The 21,250-nt window shown below is 39.0% G+C and overlaps 1 protein-coding gene across 1 annotated transcript in view; it reads left to right on the top strand.

Annotated features, from left to right (window-relative positions):
* The window catches only part of HECW1 (HECT, C2 and WW domain containing E3 ubiquitin protein ligase 1), a 235,951-nt gene that overhangs the window by 38,897 nt on the left and 175,804 nt on the right, over positions 1-21,250 (top strand). The window contains exon 3 of the mRNA XM_049641299.1: positions 4,705-4,799. Within this exon, the coding sequence (XP_049497256.1) occupies positions 4,705-4,799 (95 nt within the window). The remainder of the gene's footprint in view (positions 1-4,704; positions 4,800-21,250) is intronic.

Here is a 21,250-nt window from a genome sequence, read left to right as displayed (position 1 = left end):
AATCAGTATGAAGAGAGCTGTCTCCCATTTGCCTCTGGTGCTGCATAAACTGCCATTTTTATGTTGCCTCTCTGTGTGCAGGCTGTTGTCTCTTTAAGGGCAGCAACCCAGCTGTCACTCACCCTCCTGGCTTGCCCAGTGCTGAGTCAGCTGACTTTTAACAGTCCAGGCTCCAAGTCCCACTGATTATACAAAGCCATGGAATTCAGCCCCTCTGGTTTTCCAAGCCAAATATTATGGGGATTAGTCTTCCCCAGTGAGCTCCCTGGTGCAAGAATCCATGTCTCTGCCCTCTCTAAGTGTGCAGCTCCCTTCCTCCTGTGGGCGGCTTCCCTTCACCTTCCTGATCTTCCTAACCTTTCAAATGCAGCTTCTTCTCTATATTTAGTTGTGGAGTTTGTTGTGCCAGCCTTTGGGTCACTCTCTAGTGATTTACTTGTATGTGGATTATATCTAGTTGTAAACTTTGGATGGGGAGAGTTCAGGGTCTTGCTCCACCATCTTCCCAAGCTCTTTGAGTAGTTCTCTATCATAACTTTTAAACTTAACTGAATATTATACTTCTGCCAGGTCTACTACCATCATGGCATACTGATGTCTCAGATACTACAGAAGCCTTGCCAATCCCTCAAGAGTGGAGGCGGAAAAAGCCAACAATTTTCTTGTTTGCTTAAGTGATACTATGAGTGAAGTAAAATAACCTGTACTTTCTGGATACATTCCCCCAAAATAAAAATTACATTTGCAAACATACGTATTTATACAGGCAGAAACATCAGTTTTACTCCACTTTGTGAATGAGCTGGTACCCCTGCCCACATTGGAAAACAAATCATGTGCCAGGCAAAAGCAACCAAAATAGGGAGACTTACTTCAGGGCCACCATGGGCCTACGAGAGTTTAGGATGTAAACTTCATCTTCTGGAATGGCAAGAACACTGAATGGACCCTGGGTTGGATTTTGACCCCCTACTCAACCCATAGTTGGACACCCTATTGTAGGATATATCTGAACAACTATACAAGATAGTTCTGTGGATCATAAAAGCTGATCTGGCTGGCACATTTGAGAAGAGTAACTTATATGGGCTGACCACCTCATGTATAGTAGGCTTCACACATTATTCCATTTTCTCTGTACAACAACCATATGTGAAACAACATATGCAACGTTGGCAATGACATCACTGTTCTACATAAAGATTAAGGCTTGGAGAGTCTATGTAACTCACTCTATTAATGACAGGTAAGTCAAGAATTGGACTTCTATCTATTTGATTCCACATTCCTTCTTTTTCTTTAGATTGCTTTCTTAAAATTCTGTTACTACACACATAATTACTACAAATAAGCAATACAACTATTATAGCAGGGATTTCTGGTGTTAAAACTTTGAGATTTTTGAATGATTATTATTTTATCTAAAAAGAGTAGAGAAAGATGGAGCCACTGTCGGCTTCCTTAGATGAAGTATCTGACATAATAACCAACAGCTCTTTCATATTACTTGGCCTTTGAACCTTGATACTTTTCTCAAAAAAGAACAATAAAAGTTAAAAATGTGCCCATTTCTTAGTCTATATTTGAGTCTATTTTAAAAGTCATGTGATATCAGGCCATGGAAAATTTGTGTTCTATATGAAGAATTAAGACCCATCAGGACACTATACCTGATCCTGTGTTAATAATAAGGCAGTGGAGTCAATTAAATGAAACTAACAGCTCATTAGTCATTTTTCAACAGGTCTTTTTGGAGGATCCTTACATTATATTGCACTGTAGATATAAAAATAAATAGTACGCAGTCTCCTTCTCCTGGAAAAACTTAGTGTGGGGTTAATCAAACAGATCAATTTAATATAACTGTCACCAAAATCAGAGCGATGTAGCATAGAATTTGTAAGATGAAGTGATTTTTAAAAATCCATACAACAGGGGTGCCTGGTGGCTCAGTCAGTTAAATGTTTGACTCTTGATTACGGCTCAGGTCATGATCTCATGATTAGTGAAATCGAGCCCTGCTTCAGACTCTGAACTGACAGTGCAGAGGCTGCTTGGGATTCTCTGTCTCTATCTCTCTCTGCCCCTCCCCCACTCATACTTTCTCTCTCTCTTAAAAATAAATAAATGAACCTTTTAAAAATCCATACAACACATCATTTATATATTATTGTGTGTGTTTTAACATTTGTGAGTGACTTCTCTTCACACTACATACCTAAAGAAGAAGAAGTTTTACATAATTCAATTTCTTTCAACTTTGAGTAGAAAATCATTTTAAGCTATAGGAGATATTTATTTAGGTTAAATAAAAGGAAGATTCATTATTAATCAAGTTGCTAAATACTGGAACAGACAAAACACTTGCTTTAAAACAAGTTGTTTGGAAAAAAAAAAAAAAAACAAACCTTTGCCAGCAGTTTAAGAAGATTAACATGCTTCGAAATTTTCCATGAATTCTTGGCACAAAATATGCATTAGTCTGTTCACCTAGCAATAGGATTCAATACAAGATTGTATATAATTTTACCGATCTTTTTTACTTAAGGGCATTGGGCTAATTTTGTTTGAAAAGGAAAGCTAGTGGTGCCTTTTCTGAATGCCTGTTATCTAAAATTTCATTGCGCCCAACTGTGCTTGAGGTGAGGCCAGTCACCCCTCCATGCTAATCTCACTGGCACCTACAAGCAGAGTACCTCACATTCTGAACTGCACTGGCCCAGTGGGGTTGTGTTGCTATATAGGCTCACTGCTTTATTCAGTGTTCCTCCATGATCCCTAACCTGCCTGTCAGGCTGAAGCAATAGTGGATCTGGGTGAATATATCTAACAATGTGGGGACAACTGTGAGGTGCCTTGGAGAATATAGAACTAGGTTATAAGATTGTCCACCAAGAGCTTAAAAGGCAATTAACAATAATGCAAAATGACTGCAGGGAAAGAATGACTCAGGAGGGAAATGGAAAGTATTGACATATCTAAAGTATGGACATATCCACTAAAAGGTGAGCACCCAGGTTTTATCCAGGCAACAGGAGGTCTTAGCAACTACAGTTCAATGAATAAAAAAGAGTCAATACATTGGCTAATCAAAATTTGATGAGGGGCACCCGGGTGGCTCAGTCGGTTAAGTATCTGACTTCGGCCCAGGTCGTGATCTCGCTGTCCATGAGTTTGAGCTCCGCATTGGGCTCTGTGCTGACAGCTCAGAGCCTGGAGCCTGCTTCAGATTTTATGTCTCCCTCTCCCTCTGCCCCTCTTTGCTCACACTCTGTCTCTGTCTCTCTCTCTATCTCAAAAATAAACATTAAAAAACTTTTTTTTTAATTTGGTGAAAAATGTTTAATCTCACTACTAATCAAATACATGAAGTAAAAATGGACACTGTCTTAAACTCATATTTAATTGATAATGCTCAATATTGACAAGGTTCCCATGAAATAGTCAGAGCTACATTTTCTGGTAGAAGCATAAAGTGCTTTTTGGAAAGCAGTTGGGCCACAAGAAGGGAGAATCCTTAAAATATTTACATCTTCTTGGGCCCCTGTGTGGCTCAGTTGGGCTTCCAACTCTTAACTTAGGCTCAGGTTATGATCTCATGGTTCATGAGATCAAGCCCGGGGCTCCATGCTCAGTGTGGAGATTCTCTTTTTCTCTGCCCCTCCCCCACTTGTGTGCACACTTGTTCTCTCTCTCTCTAAAAAAAATTCACATCTTCTAAGGAAGAGTATTGTAGTATTCATCTTCTATGTCAAGAAGCCTTTCTATCTATCTATCTATCTATCTATCTAGTTAGGTTTACAGATAACAGAAACCCCAAAATAACAATGGAAAACAACATAAATGTTATCTGCAAGGGAGGCTCCAAAACATGATACTTCAGCTGGACATTACTATATAAAATGAAATTGAAATTCTGTCATTAAGGAGGAAAGGGAGAATGGGTGTTTGGGTAGGTAACCAGCAGTTTTTGCTCCCTTATCCTAGGGAGCAAAATTGAACTTCAACATAATTTTCAAAAAGTCGTTCATTTTTAGGGAAAAGCCCAAAGTTCCAAAATTACAGGAATATTTACAAATTACAAATCGATTCAATGATTCTATAAAACAAAGAATGTTATCAACAAAGGTTTGATCATTGAACCTGTTTGTTTAATGTTAATTTTTAAAAATGCAGTTTCATTGCATTATTATTTTATGACATTACATATACTATTAAAATTTATACCCTCAAATTTGCATAAAAACACTCAGAGAAGAAATTTTATACTTTTCTTCATCGAGTTTAAAACTAATAACTTCTGTAGTACCTGAGTGGCTCAGTCCATTAAGCGTCGGACTCTTGATCTCAGCTCAGGTCTTGATCTCAAGATTGTGAGTTCATACCCTGTACTGGACTCTGCAATGGGTGTGAAACCTACCTAAAATGAAATAAAACAAAACAAATCATCCATAATCAGATAGGATGGATGCTGAGAAGTTGAATATTGAATTTCACTTACAAAGAGTAATTTTTGCTGATACATTTTTAGAAAGACATCAGACCTGTCCATGGGGTCACATGTTGAACAAGTGTCATCAAGTGTGGCCTGCCTGGCTCATGGGAGGAGTTCAGTGGCAGTGTCCGGGGGTGTTCCTCTGGAGATGGTTATCTCTTCCTGGGTTATACCTGGCTTCTCAGTACCATTTGATTTTTGTCTTTCAGCTGAAACTAAGATCTGCTTCAAATACTACCATGGCGTGAGTGGAGCCCTGCGAGCCACCACCCCCAGTGTCACGGTCAAAAACTCTGCAGCTCCTGTAAGTCCCATCTCTTCCTCTTTGTCAGAGCTAACCCTGGTGCTTTTTCACTCCCATTTCACTTGTGTGTGTGTGTGTGTGTGTGTGTGTGTGTGTGTGTGTGATTATAGTGATAGATTATGAGAGGTAGTTCGATAGAAATTATCCAAAGGTAAACTGATTAAAATCACACCACTTTTTGTTTGAGGAATGTTAAGCTTAGATAATGAGATGTTTCTAGTAGACTCATGCATAATGTCTGTGAGTAACAAGTGTTTCTTTGGAATGCATTGTTTTTAATTCCTTGCGTTTAAGGATTTATATTTTCATATGTCTCGATTTCTTCTTAGGCCTATAAATAAATTTCTGGAATAGCATTTATAATCTCAGAGTGATTTTGAGCATAGAACGAGAAAATGGTAGGCCTAGAAAAGACTGGAATCTCTGGTCCTTTTTCCGTTTATATGAATGAGGAAAGTGCCCAAGGAATGTACCTAAGCTCACACAGTTAGCTAGTTGCAGACCAGGGACTTAGGTCAAATCTTTTGTTTCTTACTCTCTGGTTTTTCTGAGTATTCTGAGAATAGCTGCCGTTTTCTCCTAAATTACAGTCTAGTTTGTATCTCTGTGGTGCTTCTTTCCTTGGTTCTCAATACATCTACTTACAAGTGGCATTCCCTTTCCTTTTCAAATGAATTAAAGATTACTCAGTGGAGGAGGCTAACCAAAAACCAGTAAGGACTTTGTTGGGGTGGTATAAGTAAAAAAACAGTTTGTTTCTTCTATGTGAAAAAAGAGAGATCGAGAAAACTTGAAATGAAATATGAATTACCCAGAAAGAACTTTGCCTCCAAAGGACAACATTTCACTGTTTCACAAGTCAGTTCTTCAGTGTGCAGAAGATGAGTGAGTCAAGTGTGCCTCTGTTCAGGGAGGTGGTGCAGAGCTGGACACTGGCCAGGGAGGCGGGGTCCCAGGACTCCTTGTCAGGGGATACACAGCAAGAGGGAGGGTAGAAGGGGAGGAACCATCCGCACCTCTGACCCATTGTACCATTTTCCCCTACACTAACCAGGCAGATTGGAGGATGATATTGCCATATTACTGGGTAGAACAGTAAGGTAAGTATGGCAATTTGGGAAAGTATTCCCCAGGTGCCACACCCTCCTCTCTGGGCCCATTGTGTGTGGGAAATCCTCAAAAGAAGGTGCCTGGGGAAGCGAAAGAGGCCCTGACACAGGCCTCCAGTTGTCAAGGCAGTAGAGTCAGCTACATCGAGGCAGTGAACCTGGAGCTGGGGCTGCACTGACCCAGAGGCGAGATGGGCAAAGCAGGGAGGCACAGAACACGCAGCAGACCAAGAAGAAAAAAGAGGCTGGAAGTGGAGTCTGCTGACTCGGGAAAAACCTTTCAGATGCAGGCTTGGCTGCCTTTTGCCACAGCACAGCATGTCATGCAATTAGGCAGCCTCTCTCCGGATACACTGATTTCTCAGCCAGGATGGACCATGCCCAGTGATGGACAAGCCTTTTTGTCTCAAGGCTGGAATGGGAGAAGAGCTCCTGATCTGCCTCTGCTCGGAGTACTCCTGTGAGTGAGCTTGGCCAGCCCTTCAATCTTTAGGTAAGCCCTTTTTGGAGAAGGCTCTCTGGAGCATTTGGCTTCTCTGAACTCAGCCTACTGGAGACTCCAGATGTAATCTGTTTCTCAGACCAATGCAAACTGCAATCACATCATCACAGAGATGTGCAGCATAAGCCTAAAAGAAAACAAGGTGCCAACTACCTGGTATACTGCCTGGATTGCACAGCAGACAAGTTTTACAAAATGGGATAAACCGTCAACAAACAAGTCTTTCCAGGGGCTGCCGACAAGAAACAAGGATGATGTCTGAGAAGAGGAAACATCATGTGAGCTGCTTCAACCTGCTATTTGACAGAAAAGTTCAGGAGATTGCATTGATTCTGAGTCAGCCCTGACCTCATCTTTGTTATTTAACCTGTGCTACCATTGCCTGTACTTAAATATCAGACACCTTGGAATACTTGGACACGTTGCTGTCATCCTGATGGCCATCTCCATCATGATTTTCTCACATAAATCAGTAGACACTTGAGTTGCTGCTTTTATATATATTCCACAGACAACTTTCGTTTCTCTTCTTAATCCCCACACATGTTAGCGCCTGATCGTAAGGCCAAGTGATGCCAAGGACAGACAGAAGTCCTCCCGCTGCCGTGCTGGACGTCCTTTGCGTTGGGAGCATGCATCTTCCTGCAGACAGTATTTTAACATGCAGTTGGGTTTTATAATAGTTAACCTCATGGCTCTTACAGCACAGTGCACTCTTTAGAGGAGTTTCACTTGCCTTATTTTAGGTGATTCACAGCACATCTGTGAGACAGGCGGGAAGTGCTATTTTGGTTATGTGACCCTTTGGCTATCTGGTGATCGAGTTGGAATGAATCTCGGTTTAGTTACTCATACAATCTAGCAGCCTTCTGGATTAAATAAGTATTTACAGTCTGGTCTAAGGCCTTGTACACACTGTTACTAAGGGGAAATGCTATTCAAGTTTTCCAAAATCATTTTGCCAATGAACTTTGAGTATCCATTTTTAAGCGAGATCTCTGGTGCTGCACTAATCTCTTATGAAAAGTTGGCTGTCAATGGCCATTGTGTCATGCCCCAAGAGTCACTGAGTTAGTTGGTGACAAAACAGTATGCTGAAAGTACAGTTTTTTGTAAAGGAGGAAAAGATGTCAAATGCCCGTCTAGTATATAATCAGTGCTTTGATGTTTTGAGCACAGAAGATTCTCGATATGTTTTCATTCTTTTTCTCATTTCCTCGTTCCCCCTTATCCTTTGTCTTTGTCTCACTGAAAATTGTTGAAGTCCCAGTTATATGTTTTTAAAGTTTATTTATTTATTTATTTTGAGAGAGAGAGAGAGAGAGCAGGGGAGGGGCAGGGAGAGAGGGAGAAAGAATCCTAAGCAGGCTCCACACTGTCAGCACAGAGCCCAATGTGGGGATCGAACTCACGAACTGTGAGATTATGACCTGAGCCAAAACCAAGAGTCGGATGCTTAACCAACTGAGCCACCGAGGTGCCCCAAGGTCCCAGCTATGAAAAGAGGTTGTCACCTGTCTTTATCTTTCCAAGGCTCTTATTTATGTATTAGTCCTAACTGTTTATCAGAAACTATGATGAGTGAAAGGGTATAGAAATAATGAAATATAAGTCCTGACATTGAGGACTCATGGCTATTCCATGATGATTTATAAATACTGTTTGAAATGCCTGGTACTGGGGTATAAAAACCCACTGTGCTGGTGTATAGAGAAGGCAGTGAGAAGGTGCCTGCAGCAGCTGGGAGAGCTTCCAGAGGAAGTGGCATGTGGGTGGCATGAATGGGATTTGCCAGGCCTGGGAGGGAGTAAGGCACTGGCAGAAGGAACGGCATGTGCAGAGGCATGTGGGGGTATGAGGTGCCGCAGGCCTAGCAGGGAAGGAGACCTACTGTGTGTTAGGTCTGAAGAACATACAACTTACTTAATTTTCACCATACAGCACCCTGCACTTTGTTTCTCATACTGTTTGTATGTCATTGGGAGCACCTCGCATATGTTTTCTGTTTTATTCTATTTTCTGTAAAAAATTGTGCTCACAATAAGCTCTTTCTCTCAGCACTTTTGCTACTTTTACCTTGTGCATTACAGTCTCTTTTATAAGCCTCATGATATTTTTTTTTCTCTCCCTCTTTATACATCGAAGGACAGAAATCTCTCCATACCTACAAACTGCCAAAAGACAGGGAAGATAAATTGTCCTTAGCTCAGCACACTGGGAGTTTTGCAGCTTTTCCCTTCAGGTCTGTGCCTCCACAGTAGCTTTTCAATCTGCCCTTCCCTCTTTGTGGACCAAGTGGGCATCCTCTAATGGGGGCTGCTGGAGGGGAGAGAGCTCTCCCTTCGCCTGCTGGGTTCTCTATGGGAGTGAGATTCTGATGCAGCTTGTAGCTCTTCTCGATGTATGTTCAGAGTCCTGAGCACACTGCTTGCCACTCCTACTTTCCAGGACTTTTCCTCAAGAGGGTTTGTGTTCCCTTGCACCCAGCAGTGTGGAGGCCTAGGGATTGTAGCCTCTGGATGCAGAAAATAAGCAGCTGTTGGAAGAATAACTGTGGCAGGATCAGGAGGCAGGGTACAGGGAGTTGGGGAAGGGCCACCAGAGTGAGGGGCAGGCAGAGGACGTTATGCCCCCTTAACTGGGGCCTGCTGTAGATGGTTCCCAGGTTTACATTTAGACCAAGAATGTATTTTTTAAATATTTATTCATTTATGTAGAAAGAGAGCATGTGCGGGCAGGAGAGGGGCAGAGAGAGGGAGGGAGAGAATCCCAAGCAGGCTCAGCACTGTTAACACAGAGCCTGACATGGGTTCAATCCCAGGACTGTGAGTTCATGACCTGAGCCTAAATCAAGAGTTGGACACTCAACCAACCAAGCCACCCAGGCACCCCGACCAAGAATGTATTTCTTACTCAGTCTTAATCAAAATTTTAATTTGTGGAAATTCCATCAGAATTTTGTTATTCTGGATTGTTCATATCCTTAATTCGCATTGCTATTGTCTAGCTACCTATTAGTGTTTTCAATGAGAGATTGGAAGTGAATATATCCATTTCTGCTCCTTCTATCACTGTTTTTAAAATTTTCATTTAATTTATTTTTTAAATTTATATCCCAGTTAGTTAGCATATATTGCAACAATGATTTCAGAAGTAGATTCCTTAATGCCTCTTAACCCATTTAGCCCATTCCCCCTCTCACAACCCCTCCAGTAACTCTCCATATTTAAGTCTTTTATGTTTTTTCCCCTTCCTTGTTTTTATATTATTTTTGCTTCCCTTCCCTTATGTTCATCTCTTTAGTATCTTAAAGTCCTCATATGAGTGAAGTCATATGATATTTGTATTTCTCTGACTGACCAATTTCACTTAGCATAATGCCCTCTAGTTCCATCCACATAGTTACAAATCACAAGATTTCATCCTTTTACATTGCTGAGTAATACTTCATTGTGCATATATACCACATCTTCTTTATCCATTCATTATTTTCGTGTATGGTGTAAGAAAGTGGCCCAGGTTCTTTTTTTTTTTTTTTTTAATTTTTTTTTTCAACGTTTTTTATTTATTTTTGGGACAGAGAGAGACAGAGCATGAACGGGGGAGGGGCAGAGAGAGAGGGAGACACAGAATCGGAAACAGGCTCCAGGCTCCGAGCCGTCAGCCCAGAGCCCGACGCGGGGCTCGAACTCACAGACCGCGAGATCGTGACCTGGCTGAAGTCAGACGCTTAACCCACTGCGCCACCCAGGCGCCCCCCAGGTTCATTTTTTACATGTCGCTGTAGAGCTTTCCCAGCACTACTTGCTGAAGAGACTGTCTTTCTTCCATTGGATATTCTTTCCTGCTTTATCAATGATTAGTTGGCCATACGTTTGTGGGTCCATTTCTCTATTCTCTTCCATTGATGTGAGTGTCTATTCTTGTGCCAGTACCATACTGTCTTGATGATTACAGCTTTGTAATACAGCTTGAAGTCCGGGATTGTGATGCCTCCTGCTTTGGTTTTCTTTTTCAAGATTGCTTTGGCTATTCAAGGTCTTTTCTGGTTCCATACAAATTTTAGGATTGTTTTTTCTAGCTCTGTGAAGAATGCTGGTGTTATTTTGATAGAGATTGCATTGAATATGTACATTGCTATGGATAGTACCGACATTTTAACAATATTTGTTCTTCCTATCCAGGAATATGGAATCTTTTTCCATTTTTTTGTGTCTTCTTCAATTTCTTTCATAAGCTTTCTATAGTTTTCAGTGTATAGATTTTTCACCTCTTTGGTTAGATTTATTCCTAGGTATTTTATGGTTTTTTGTGCAACTGTAAATGGGATCGATTCCTTGATTTCTCTTTCTGTCACTTCATTGTTGGTGTATAGGAATGCAACCGATTTCTGTGCATTGGTTTTATATCCTGCAACTTTGCTGAATTCATGAATCAATTCTAGCAGTTTTTTGTGGAATCTTTTGGGTTTTCCGTATAGAGTATCATGTCATCTGTGAAGAGTGAAAGTTTGACCTCCTCCTGGCCGATTTGGATGCCTCTTATTTCTTTGTGTTGTCTGATTGCAGAGGCTAAGACTTACAATAGTATGTTGAATAACAGCCCATTCATTCTTTAGTAGGATGATCTTTAGTCTCCAAGTATTTATTTTCTTTCCACATTTTTTCTTGCGGTTGATTTCAAGTTTTATAGTTTTGTGATCTGAAAATATGCACGGTATGATCTCGATCTTTTTGTGCTTGTTGAAGGCTGATTTGTGTCCCAGTCTGTGACCTATTCTGGAGAACGTTCCATGTGGACTGGATAATAACATATATTCTGCTGCTTTAGGATGAAATGTTCTGAATATATCTGTTAAGTCCATCTGGTCCAGGGTCCAGTGTGTCATTCAAAGCCATTGTTTCCTTGTTGATTTTCTGTTTAGATGATCTGTCCATTGCTGTAAGTGGGGTGTGGAAGTCCCCTACTATTATGGTATTATTATCAGTGAGTTTCTTTATGTTTGTGATTAATTGATTTATATATTAGGGTGTGCCACATTCGGAGCATAAATGTTTACAATTGTTAGATCTTCTTGGTGGATAGACCCTTTAATTATGGTATAATGCCCTTCTTCATCTCTTGTTACAATCTTTATTTTAAAGTCTAGATGGTCTGATATAAGTATGGCTACTCCAGCTTTCTTTTGTTGACCATTAGCATGATAGATGGTTCCATCCCTTTACTTTCAATCTGAAGATGTCTTTAGGTCTAAAGTGGGTCTCTCATAAAGAACATATAGATGGATCTTGTTTTCTTATCCATTCTGTTACCCTATGTCTTTTGATTGGAGCATTTAGTCCATTGATGTTTAGAGTGAATACTGAAAGATATGAGTTTATTGCCATTATGTTTCTTGTAGTGTTGGAGTTTCTGGTGGTGTTCTCTGGTCCTTTCTAGTCTTTGTTGCTTTTGGTCTTCTTCTTCTTTTTTTTTTTTTCATCCGTTCTCCCCTCAGAGAGTCCCCCTTAAAATTTCCTGAAGGGCTGGTTTAGTGGTCACGAACTCCTTTAATTTTTATTTGTCTGGGAAACTTTTGATCTCTCCTTCTATTTTGAATGAGAGCCTTGCTGGATGAAGAATTCTTGGCTGCATATTTTTCTGATTCAGCACATTGAACATATCCTGCCACTCCTTTCTGGCCTGTCAAGTTTCTGTGGAACCCAGAAATGCACCCAGGAATGTTTGCAGGACCGTGCTGCCACCAATGCCCAGAGACTGCAGCTGGGTGCCAGCTCACCCCAGAAAATGTTCACGCAATCGTGTAGCAGCAGCATTTCAGGAAATGGAAAATCACAACACACATCTGGCACCAGTCTTCACCCTTAACAACCTTGTTCCAGCACCAGTAAATGTAGTTGTTCTTTGGAGTCTGCTGGGACTCGGTGGCCACACAGCTTCTACCAAATGTCCTTCCAGCAGTGGAACCGCTTCTCCTCGTGTGGCCTGTGGACCACCTGGACCCCACTCTGCTCCAGGGGATTCACCCTTCCCACCAGAGCACCACCAGGTATTGAGCTGCAGAGTTTAAGACTCTGTGCTCCCCCTGTTTTCAGAGTCTTAATAGAATTTAAGCCTTCTCCTCTCTCCTTTCTCTCTTCCTCGTTCAGTCTCTGCGGCTGTTTCCATTTTTCCACTTTCTTTCCAGCTGCTTTTGGGGGGGGGTGCTTTTCCCACACTCTCTCCCCATATCTGTCCTCTCTCTGCAAACAAAAACTGCTCCCTGCCCTCCACAGCTTCTCTCTCCCCCACTTCACTTCTCTGTGCCACGTACCTGCTGAGTTCTATGGTTCAGGTTGTGCAGATTGTTGTATTAATCCTCAAATAAGTTTTCTAGGTGTGCAGGATGGTTTAGTGTTGATCTGGATGTATTTCATGGACACAAGATGCAAAAAAACTTCCATGCTATTCCTCCATCTTGGCTCCTCCCCTTCTTCTATCACTTTGATCCAGTGTCTCTGCAACCAAGATTTTGATAACAATTGAACAGCAGAAAGTCCAAAGCAAAGTTCTCTGTCACAACATTGAAATGTATTTCCTTAAGTTCATGTTCACAGATTTATTTGCTTTGTCAGATTCCTAAAGAGTTCACATTCTCCTATTTGAAAAAAAATCAACTCAGTAGGCCATTTCCCTGGGAATGTAGGGTAAGTTAGTACTCTAAAAATAAGATCAGGTTGAGATTTTCCTTCATAGACAGTCTGGGTCTTCTGCAATGAACAAACAGGTCAAAAGCACCCAAAGCCTAAGTCATTAAACTTGGTTCTAGTAATATTTGTGTTGGGAATTTTAAAAGCAGATTTTTCAGAAAAATATTTTAAATCATTAAAAATAACTATAGAACAATTCCTTTCAAGTTACCAAACCTCCTGGCCAAATAGTTGCAAAATTAACTCATAGGCAACTGACTGGTGAGACCAACAGTCAAGAACTGTTAGACATAAACTGATAATCTGGAAGGCATGTTGGTCTTATAGTAAATGATCTTGTGGTTTATGTGTGGCAGAGATTAAGTGGCAAGCCTAGGTGCTGATTGAAATCATTGTGATAAGCATCAATTGCAATGTATCATCAGTTCGGGGTGAAGGTCTCCCAGCTTACCAAAGGGCCCCCTTCATCCTGTGTGTCCACTTGGAGTCTCAGCTTCACCTTTAAAGTACCAAAAAAATTAATGGAGGAGCACATAGTTTATCCTCCCTTGTTAACTGGGATGGACGGCACTGCTCTACTGGAGAGGTCTTGGCATTGGATCTGGGAGAGACTGGGCAGAGGATCTCACAGTGCCCAGGCACAGGCAGGCTTGAGCAAATCTTAGGATGGAGAGAAACAGGGCTTTCTGAAGATTTAGTCAGAATTGAGCCTTTTATGATCTCACTAGACTTGTGCCTTGCAATCATATTCTTAAATCTGCCCTCTTTTCCAGTTCTGGTTCTGTAAACCTGGCCCCATGGCATTTTGAGAAGGTGACATGATGTTTATTTTATGACTTGTATTTTAATAATAGCCATAGGAGCCTTTGAAAATTAATTGTTTTGTTTGTTTTCTCACTAACACATCCATAATTTATTTTTGTAGCATTTCACCAGTAGCTATCCAACCAGGCACTAAAAGAGAACTTCATCAATAATCCTATGATGAAATGCAATTCCAAGACTTAGTTCCTAATAGTCTGAAAGTCAGTTTCTAAATGAAAGAATCTCAGTTATGCTAGAAGGGCAAGAAGCCTGAAGTAATAAGACTTACAATATTCTAATTTTTCATTTCTTTCTTTCATATATATGCCTGTTAGCCTCTGTTTAGGAGACAGCTTAAGAAAACATTTTGATTTGTATAATCTATAAATTAAATGCTACTGATAAAAGAGAATAAATGTAAACTTGAGGGCTCCAGCTAAAACCACACACATGATTTATTTACATGCAAAGGATCAGTGTTACCCAGACATTTACTAGTGAGCTATAGAGTGATTTTATAAGGGGGTATTTTACAGGATTTCCTGACTATTTTAACTTTAAAGTCTATCTCTATTCCACAAAGTCTAGGGTGCGCTGGGAAAGGAGTTTCTCAGGAGAATAGGGAGAAGTTGATGGTCAGATGTTTTTTAAACTTTGACTCACTGAGCCCATTTGATGGTTAGATATTGGCATAACATATCGTTTGTTTTCTATTTTTTCTTTTATAAAAAATTTTTTAATGTTTATTTTTGAGAGAGAGAGAGAGTCAGAGCATGAGCAAGGGAAGGGAAGAGAGAGAGGAAGACACAGAATCTGAAGCAGGATCCAGGCTTTGAGCTGTCAGAGCAGAGCCCGACATGGGGCTCGAACTCATGAATTGTGAGATGACTTGAGCTGAAGTCATATGCTTAACCAACTGAGCCACCCAAGCACCAAACGCAGCAGAACATTTAGACATTCGTGTTTTGGGTAACACATTAGATGGACTCCTTCTTTTAGAAGAGAAATATCAGGAAGAGAGATCACAGCCACATGAAGCATCTTCTTTCAGAGAATTTGCCTATGCCCTGCCCACCTTTGTACCTCTGTAAAAGGCACCCTGGGAGCACCTGGGTGGCTCAGTCAGTTGAGCATCTGACTTTGCCTCAGGTCATGATCTCACAGTTTGTGGGTTCGAGCCCCACATCAGGCTCTGTGCTGACAGCTCAGAGCCTGAAACCTGCTTCAGATTCTGTGTCTCCCTCTTTCTCTGCTCCCTCCTTGCTCACACACTGTCTCTCTCTCTCTCAAAAATAAATAAACATTAAAAAAATTAAAAGGCACCCTGAAAGTTTAGATTCCATTTTGGCCCAATATTAAGAAATTTGTTCTATTTCAGGGGGAAAGGTTCAGAGCTTATTCTAAAGTGTAACTTTGGGGTCTTGAGTCTGGAGGTGGTGTTTCCTGATAATGTTCCTCTACCAGCTTTGTTTCAGCTACGTTTGCATAGGGTTCATTTCCATCCTTCTTTCCTGGGATGTAGAAAGCAAAATGCCAAATAATATTCTGTGATTACCAATAGTTAATTCCAAATCATCTCTTCAATTTTCATTTTCCATAGAAACCACATTTTAAAATACCTAGACACATATCACTAGTGCAAAGTGGAGATCCTCTCTATGTTTGTAAGAGCCATGTACGTACACTGGGATCGGGATATCTGTGAAGCCCTGATGTTATATGAATGTGTTCATGCATGTCCTAGGGAGTGGGTCCAAGGAAGATTCTGAACAGGGGGTGGATCTTGTTCAGATTCTGAACAGGATTCATGGTCCCAGAAAGCTTATGTGTCACTGGTAGAGAAAACACCAATATCATTCTTTGCTAATGTACAGACCTAATTTGTTAGGCTTTGTGCTATTAAAAGTCTACTTTTGCCTTTATTGGAGTAAACACCGTAGTCTATGGCAACCCTACATAAAGCAAAGAGTGTTCTTAATGAAAGGAACCAGATAGTAAGTATCTAGATAAGAGACCCAGACCTAGAAAAGAGATGACTCTAGACATGAATATATCCAGTGAGCCTGATACAGGAGGACATGAAAATTAAATGAAGCCTTCTTAATCAGAAGGCTTTTTATTCTTCTTTTGCAACAGGATACAAATGCTGACTTCCCAAGGATTAGAGGCCAGGAGCTTGGCACAGAGTTAACAAATTAAAAAGTATTGTTCTTTCCAAAACAAGCAAAATGGATGAATTCATAGGTGAAGTCTTTCAAATCACGGAGACATAAATAAATCTGGTACAATTTAAACATTCTAGAGTAAAAAGAAAGAAAAATCTTCTAAATTATTTTCTTTATCCACCATAGATATCATTGAAACTAGAACAGCCAAAGTTAGCACTAAAATAGAAAATGATAGGTCAATCTTGTTGGTGAATGTAAATATAAAAGCCTAAAGTTAAATATTGGCAAATAGATTTCAAAAGTACAAGAAAATAGAACATTACACCCAGGTTGTAAGGTTGCCTCAATATTCAGGAAGTTATTACAATAAACTATATTAATAGACAACCATATCATCCTCTCCATAGATCCAAAAAACAACATCTATCTGACAATTCTTTCTCTCAGTAATCCCACTGGCTTCTACTTTCATAACAATGCTAAGTATTAGTGGTATTACTAGCGATATTACTAACAATCTCTTTGTCTTGTTCCCAATTTTAGTGAAACCATTTCTAGTAGTTCCCCAGTAAACATGAGTAAGAAATGAAAATTCAATATTGGGAAGATAAATGAAATTATCACCACTTATAAATAACCTTATTATATGACCCAAACTGATTGATTGAAACTCTTAGAAACAATAAATTATTTCTAATATGTAAGCATTGATAACTCTACTATAAGCAAAAAAAACCACCCAATTAGAAAACATAATGGCAAAAATGTTTCATTTTTAGATTAACCAAGAAAAATAAAATATCTTAATAAGAAATGTGCAGGACCATGATCTCAAAGTGATGTCTGCACTCACATGTTCATTGCATCATTATTCACAATAGCCAAGATATGGAAGCAACCTAAGTGTCTGTCAATGGATGAATGGATGAAGACAATATGACACACACACACACACACACACACACACACACACACACACGAGTCTTATTCAGCCATGAGAAAAAAGGAAATCCTGCCATTTGTGACAGCATAGATGGACCTTGAAGGCATCATGCTAGTAAAATGAGTCAGATAGAGAAAGACAAATACTGTATGATCTCATATGTGGAATCTAAAAAAGTTGAACTCACACAATGTTATTTGTCAATTATACTCAATAAGGGTAGAAAAATTGCGCAGGACCAATTTAATGAAAAATTTACAACTATTGAAAGATGTAGAAGATTTGAATATATGCCAAGATCAACTGTAAATTAATCTGTAAATTCATCTATAAATTCAAAACAACTTCAATTAAAATATAAATAGGATGCTTTTGACAGCAGAGTAACCCTGGTCTTGTCAGAACCAATATGTGAGAAAAGTTATAATTGTTTTGGAAAGTGAAAGTAATGAGGAAAGATTAGCTTGCCAGGAATTGAAATGTGCAATGAAGCTATAATAATTAAAATAGTTGATGAAGAAAGAGACTAGTAGAACAATGGAAAAGAAGAGAGTAAGGAAATAGGCCCCAGGTTATTGGGAACTTTAACAGTTAAGATAGTATTTAAAATCAGTGTTAAAGACATTTTAAGAGACACTTAAGGAGACATTTAAAGATAGAAAGCAAACTGAGGGTTGATGGAGGGAAGTGGGTGGGGGGTGGGCCAGATGGGTGATGGGTATTAAGGAGGGCACTTGTTGTGATGAGCACTGGGTGTTGTATATAAGTGATGAATCACTGAATTCTACTCCTGAAACCAATATTGCACTGTATGTTAACTAAATAAAATTTAAACAAAAATAAAATCAGTGTGCGAGAGATTTTACCATATACAGTATTATGGCAACAAAGCAAACGATTGAAAAAAATATATATACACTAATTCCTCTTATTATTCCTAATTCCTTATGTAAAAATGGATAGAAGTTTTCAATATTAAAAAAAACATAAAACTTCTGGTAAGAAAGCATGGATAAACAATTTAAAATCCTGGAGAGGAATAGTTCTTTCTAATCAGAACACAAAACCCAAAGCCATAAAGGGAAAGTACCAATAAATTTCATTAGATACAATTTAAAAAATTTGAATGGAGAAAAACTCTAACAAGTAAAAAGTAGAAAATAAAAAGAAGAAAGGAAACTGATGAAAAAATCAGGCAAAAAGCCAACTTCCTTAATTTACATAGAACTTATATTGTTTATTTACATTTATATTGTTAATTATATATTTATATTGTTAGAGAAAATACAATCAAATCAAACCTTTTTAGAAGCAAGCAAAGAACCTGAAGTCAGTCTTTAGGAGGAAAAAGTATCATTGCCAATAAACACATGAAAAGACGCTCCATCAAAAGAATGTAAAAACAGCCACACTGGGAGAAAATATTTGGAAAAGATATATCCGATAAAGAACTGTTATCCAAAATATTCAAATAACTCTTAAAATCAGCAATAAGAAAATGAACAACCCAATTTAAAAATGGGCTAAAGATCGGAATAGACATCTGACCAAAGAAGATATACAGATGGCAAATCTACACATGAAAAAATGCTCCACATCATATGTCCACAGGGAAATGCAAATTAAACCAAGGAGATACCACTGCACACCTATCAGAATGGCTAAAATCTAGACCCTGACAACACAGAATGCCTACAAGGATGTAGAGTAATAGAAATTCTCATTCATTGCTGGTGGGAGGGCCAACTGGAAGTTTGGAAGACAGTTTGGTAGTCTCTTACAAAACCAAATATACTCTTACCATATGATCCAGTGATCACCCTCCTAGTGTTTACCCAAAAAGTTGAAAACTTAAGTCCATACAAAAACCTACACACAGATGTTTATTGTATATTTATTCATAATTGCCAAAACTTGGAAGCAACCATGATGTCTTTCATTAGGTGGGTGGATAAATAAACTATGGTACATCCAGACTATAGAATATTATTATGAGCTATCATGCTATGGAAAAACATGGAGGAATCTTAAATACATATTACTAAGTGAAAAAAGCCAATCTGTAAATGTCAAATACTGTATGACTCCAAATATACAGTATTCTGGAAAAGACGAAACCATAGAGACAGTAAAAAGATGAATGGTTGCCAAGGCTGGTGGGGAAGGAGGGATGAACAGAAGGGACACAGAGGATTTTGAGGGCAATGAAAGTAATCTATACAATATTATAATGGTGGGTACATACATGTTATTATACATTTGTTCAAACCCATAAAATATACACCACCAAGAGGAGCCCCAATGTAAACCAGGGACTTTGGGTAATAATGACTTAAGCGTGTAGGTTCATACATTGTAACAAAGTTGGAAGATGTTGGTAATGGGGGAGGATGCGTGTGAGTAGGGGCACACTGTACTTCCTTCTCAGGTTTTCTATGAACCTAAAACTGCTCTTAAAAAAACGTCAATTAAAAAAAAGAGATGTTCTAATAAGAAAGCAAAAATTAAAAAGGTTAATGGTACTCAGAAATGATGAGGATATGGAAAAAGCATGTGTACACTACTCCGTCCATTTTCCTCATTAGACATGTTGCAAAATACCTTTGAGATACACATACAATAACATTCATTGCTGCATTGAAGGAAAAGCAACAATAGGAAAAACCAAGAGTCCATAGTTGGGAGACAGGATGATACATCCCAAGGGGAAAAGATTGGGAGGATCTGATTGTGATTATGGGGAAGGTTTTATTAAGTGAAAAACCAAGGCATAGAACAGTGTTTTTAATATTACCCTATTTATGTAATTTTTTATTAATAGTTAAGAAGATAAATACAAAATTATTTTCAGGAAAAGATAATAAGAAATGAATAACAGTGGTGACCTTTGAGGATTTTACCTGTTTATATTTTCCAACAATGGATTCCTTCCCTTTTTTCCTGTTTATATTCCCTAACAATAGATTACTTTTTTAAAAAGCCCCAGGAGTCATCAAAATAGGGAGATTGTGAAATTTTGTGTTTTCATCATAGTTGTTTTGCCATTTTAAAATCAATATTTTTTTTAACAAAAAGGCCAATTGCATCAAAGAAAAAAAATGTTCCCTTTCCTCCCTTCCCATTTTCTTTCCAGGACTAGGCTGGCTAAATCTGGATACTGAAACATTTGTAGTGTCACAATTTAATCCATGATGTGAAGGGAAGGAATATCTCCCAGCAGATATTAACATAAGAGCACTAAAACCACCTGCCAAGTCCGCCTTTTCCACAGCTGGAAGCAGATGTCCACTGCCCACTTTAGTTTGCCCTACTCCCCCCACCTCCATTCCTACAGGAATGATAGATAAACAGAAAAAAGGCAAAAAAAAAACTTGTCAATATTAAAAAGCATGATCAATTATTAAAACCATAGGTGAAGAAAGTGCTCAGGCCAGATATCAAAAGAAATTTCTGGTGATGACGGTGTCACTGGATGTCCCAAGCTTGAAGGGGGAAAAGCTAGAGGCAAAGCAGGTTGGCAGCACTGGGGACTCCATGGTCACCACCTGCCCCCCTGCCCACAGTAAGTGATGTGCATGCTGCTGATGCAGTTTGGTGTCATTTCCCCCTTGAAGCATGTTAATTTTAATTTGCCTATATGTAAAAATACAAATTTGTGTAAAATATCCCATTTCACAGAGAACAGCTGGTGTACTTCATTTAAAATTAGAAAAGTTTTTATTGTGCTAAAATATATGTAATATAAAATTTACCACTTTAACCATTTTAAGCATACATTTAACCACTTTTAAGCATGTAACTCAGTATCATTAATTACATTCACATTATTGTGCATCCATCACCACCATCCATCGCCAGAACTTTAACATCATCCCAAACTGAAACTCTGTCCCCTTTAAATAACAACTCCTCTTTCCTCCTCCCTAGCCAGTCCCTGGCAACCACCACTGACTTATTGTCTTTATGAATTGACTTTATGAATTGAAGTATCTCATATAGGTGGAATCAGTCAGTACTTGTCCATTTATGAATGGCTTATTTCACTTAGTATAATGTCTTCAATGTCCATTTTGTAGTATGTATCAGAATTTCCTCCCTTTTTAGGCTGAGCAATATTCCATTGTAGTTATATACCACATTTTGTTTATCCCTTCATCATCCATTGATGGACACTTGGGCTGTTTGGCATAGATATTTTTAGAAGGAATCAATATTGGTATTTGGGTCAGGAAAATT

Source organism: Panthera uncia, chromosome A2 (genome assembly GCF_023721935.1).
Source record: "Panthera uncia isolate 11264 chromosome A2, Puncia_PCG_1.0, whole genome shotgun sequence".
Classification (NCBI taxonomy): Eukaryota; Metazoa; Chordata; class Mammalia; order Carnivora; family Felidae; genus Panthera; species Panthera uncia.
Note: the sequence above shows the minus strand (reverse complement) of the source record. Positions and strands in the feature narration are given on the sequence as shown.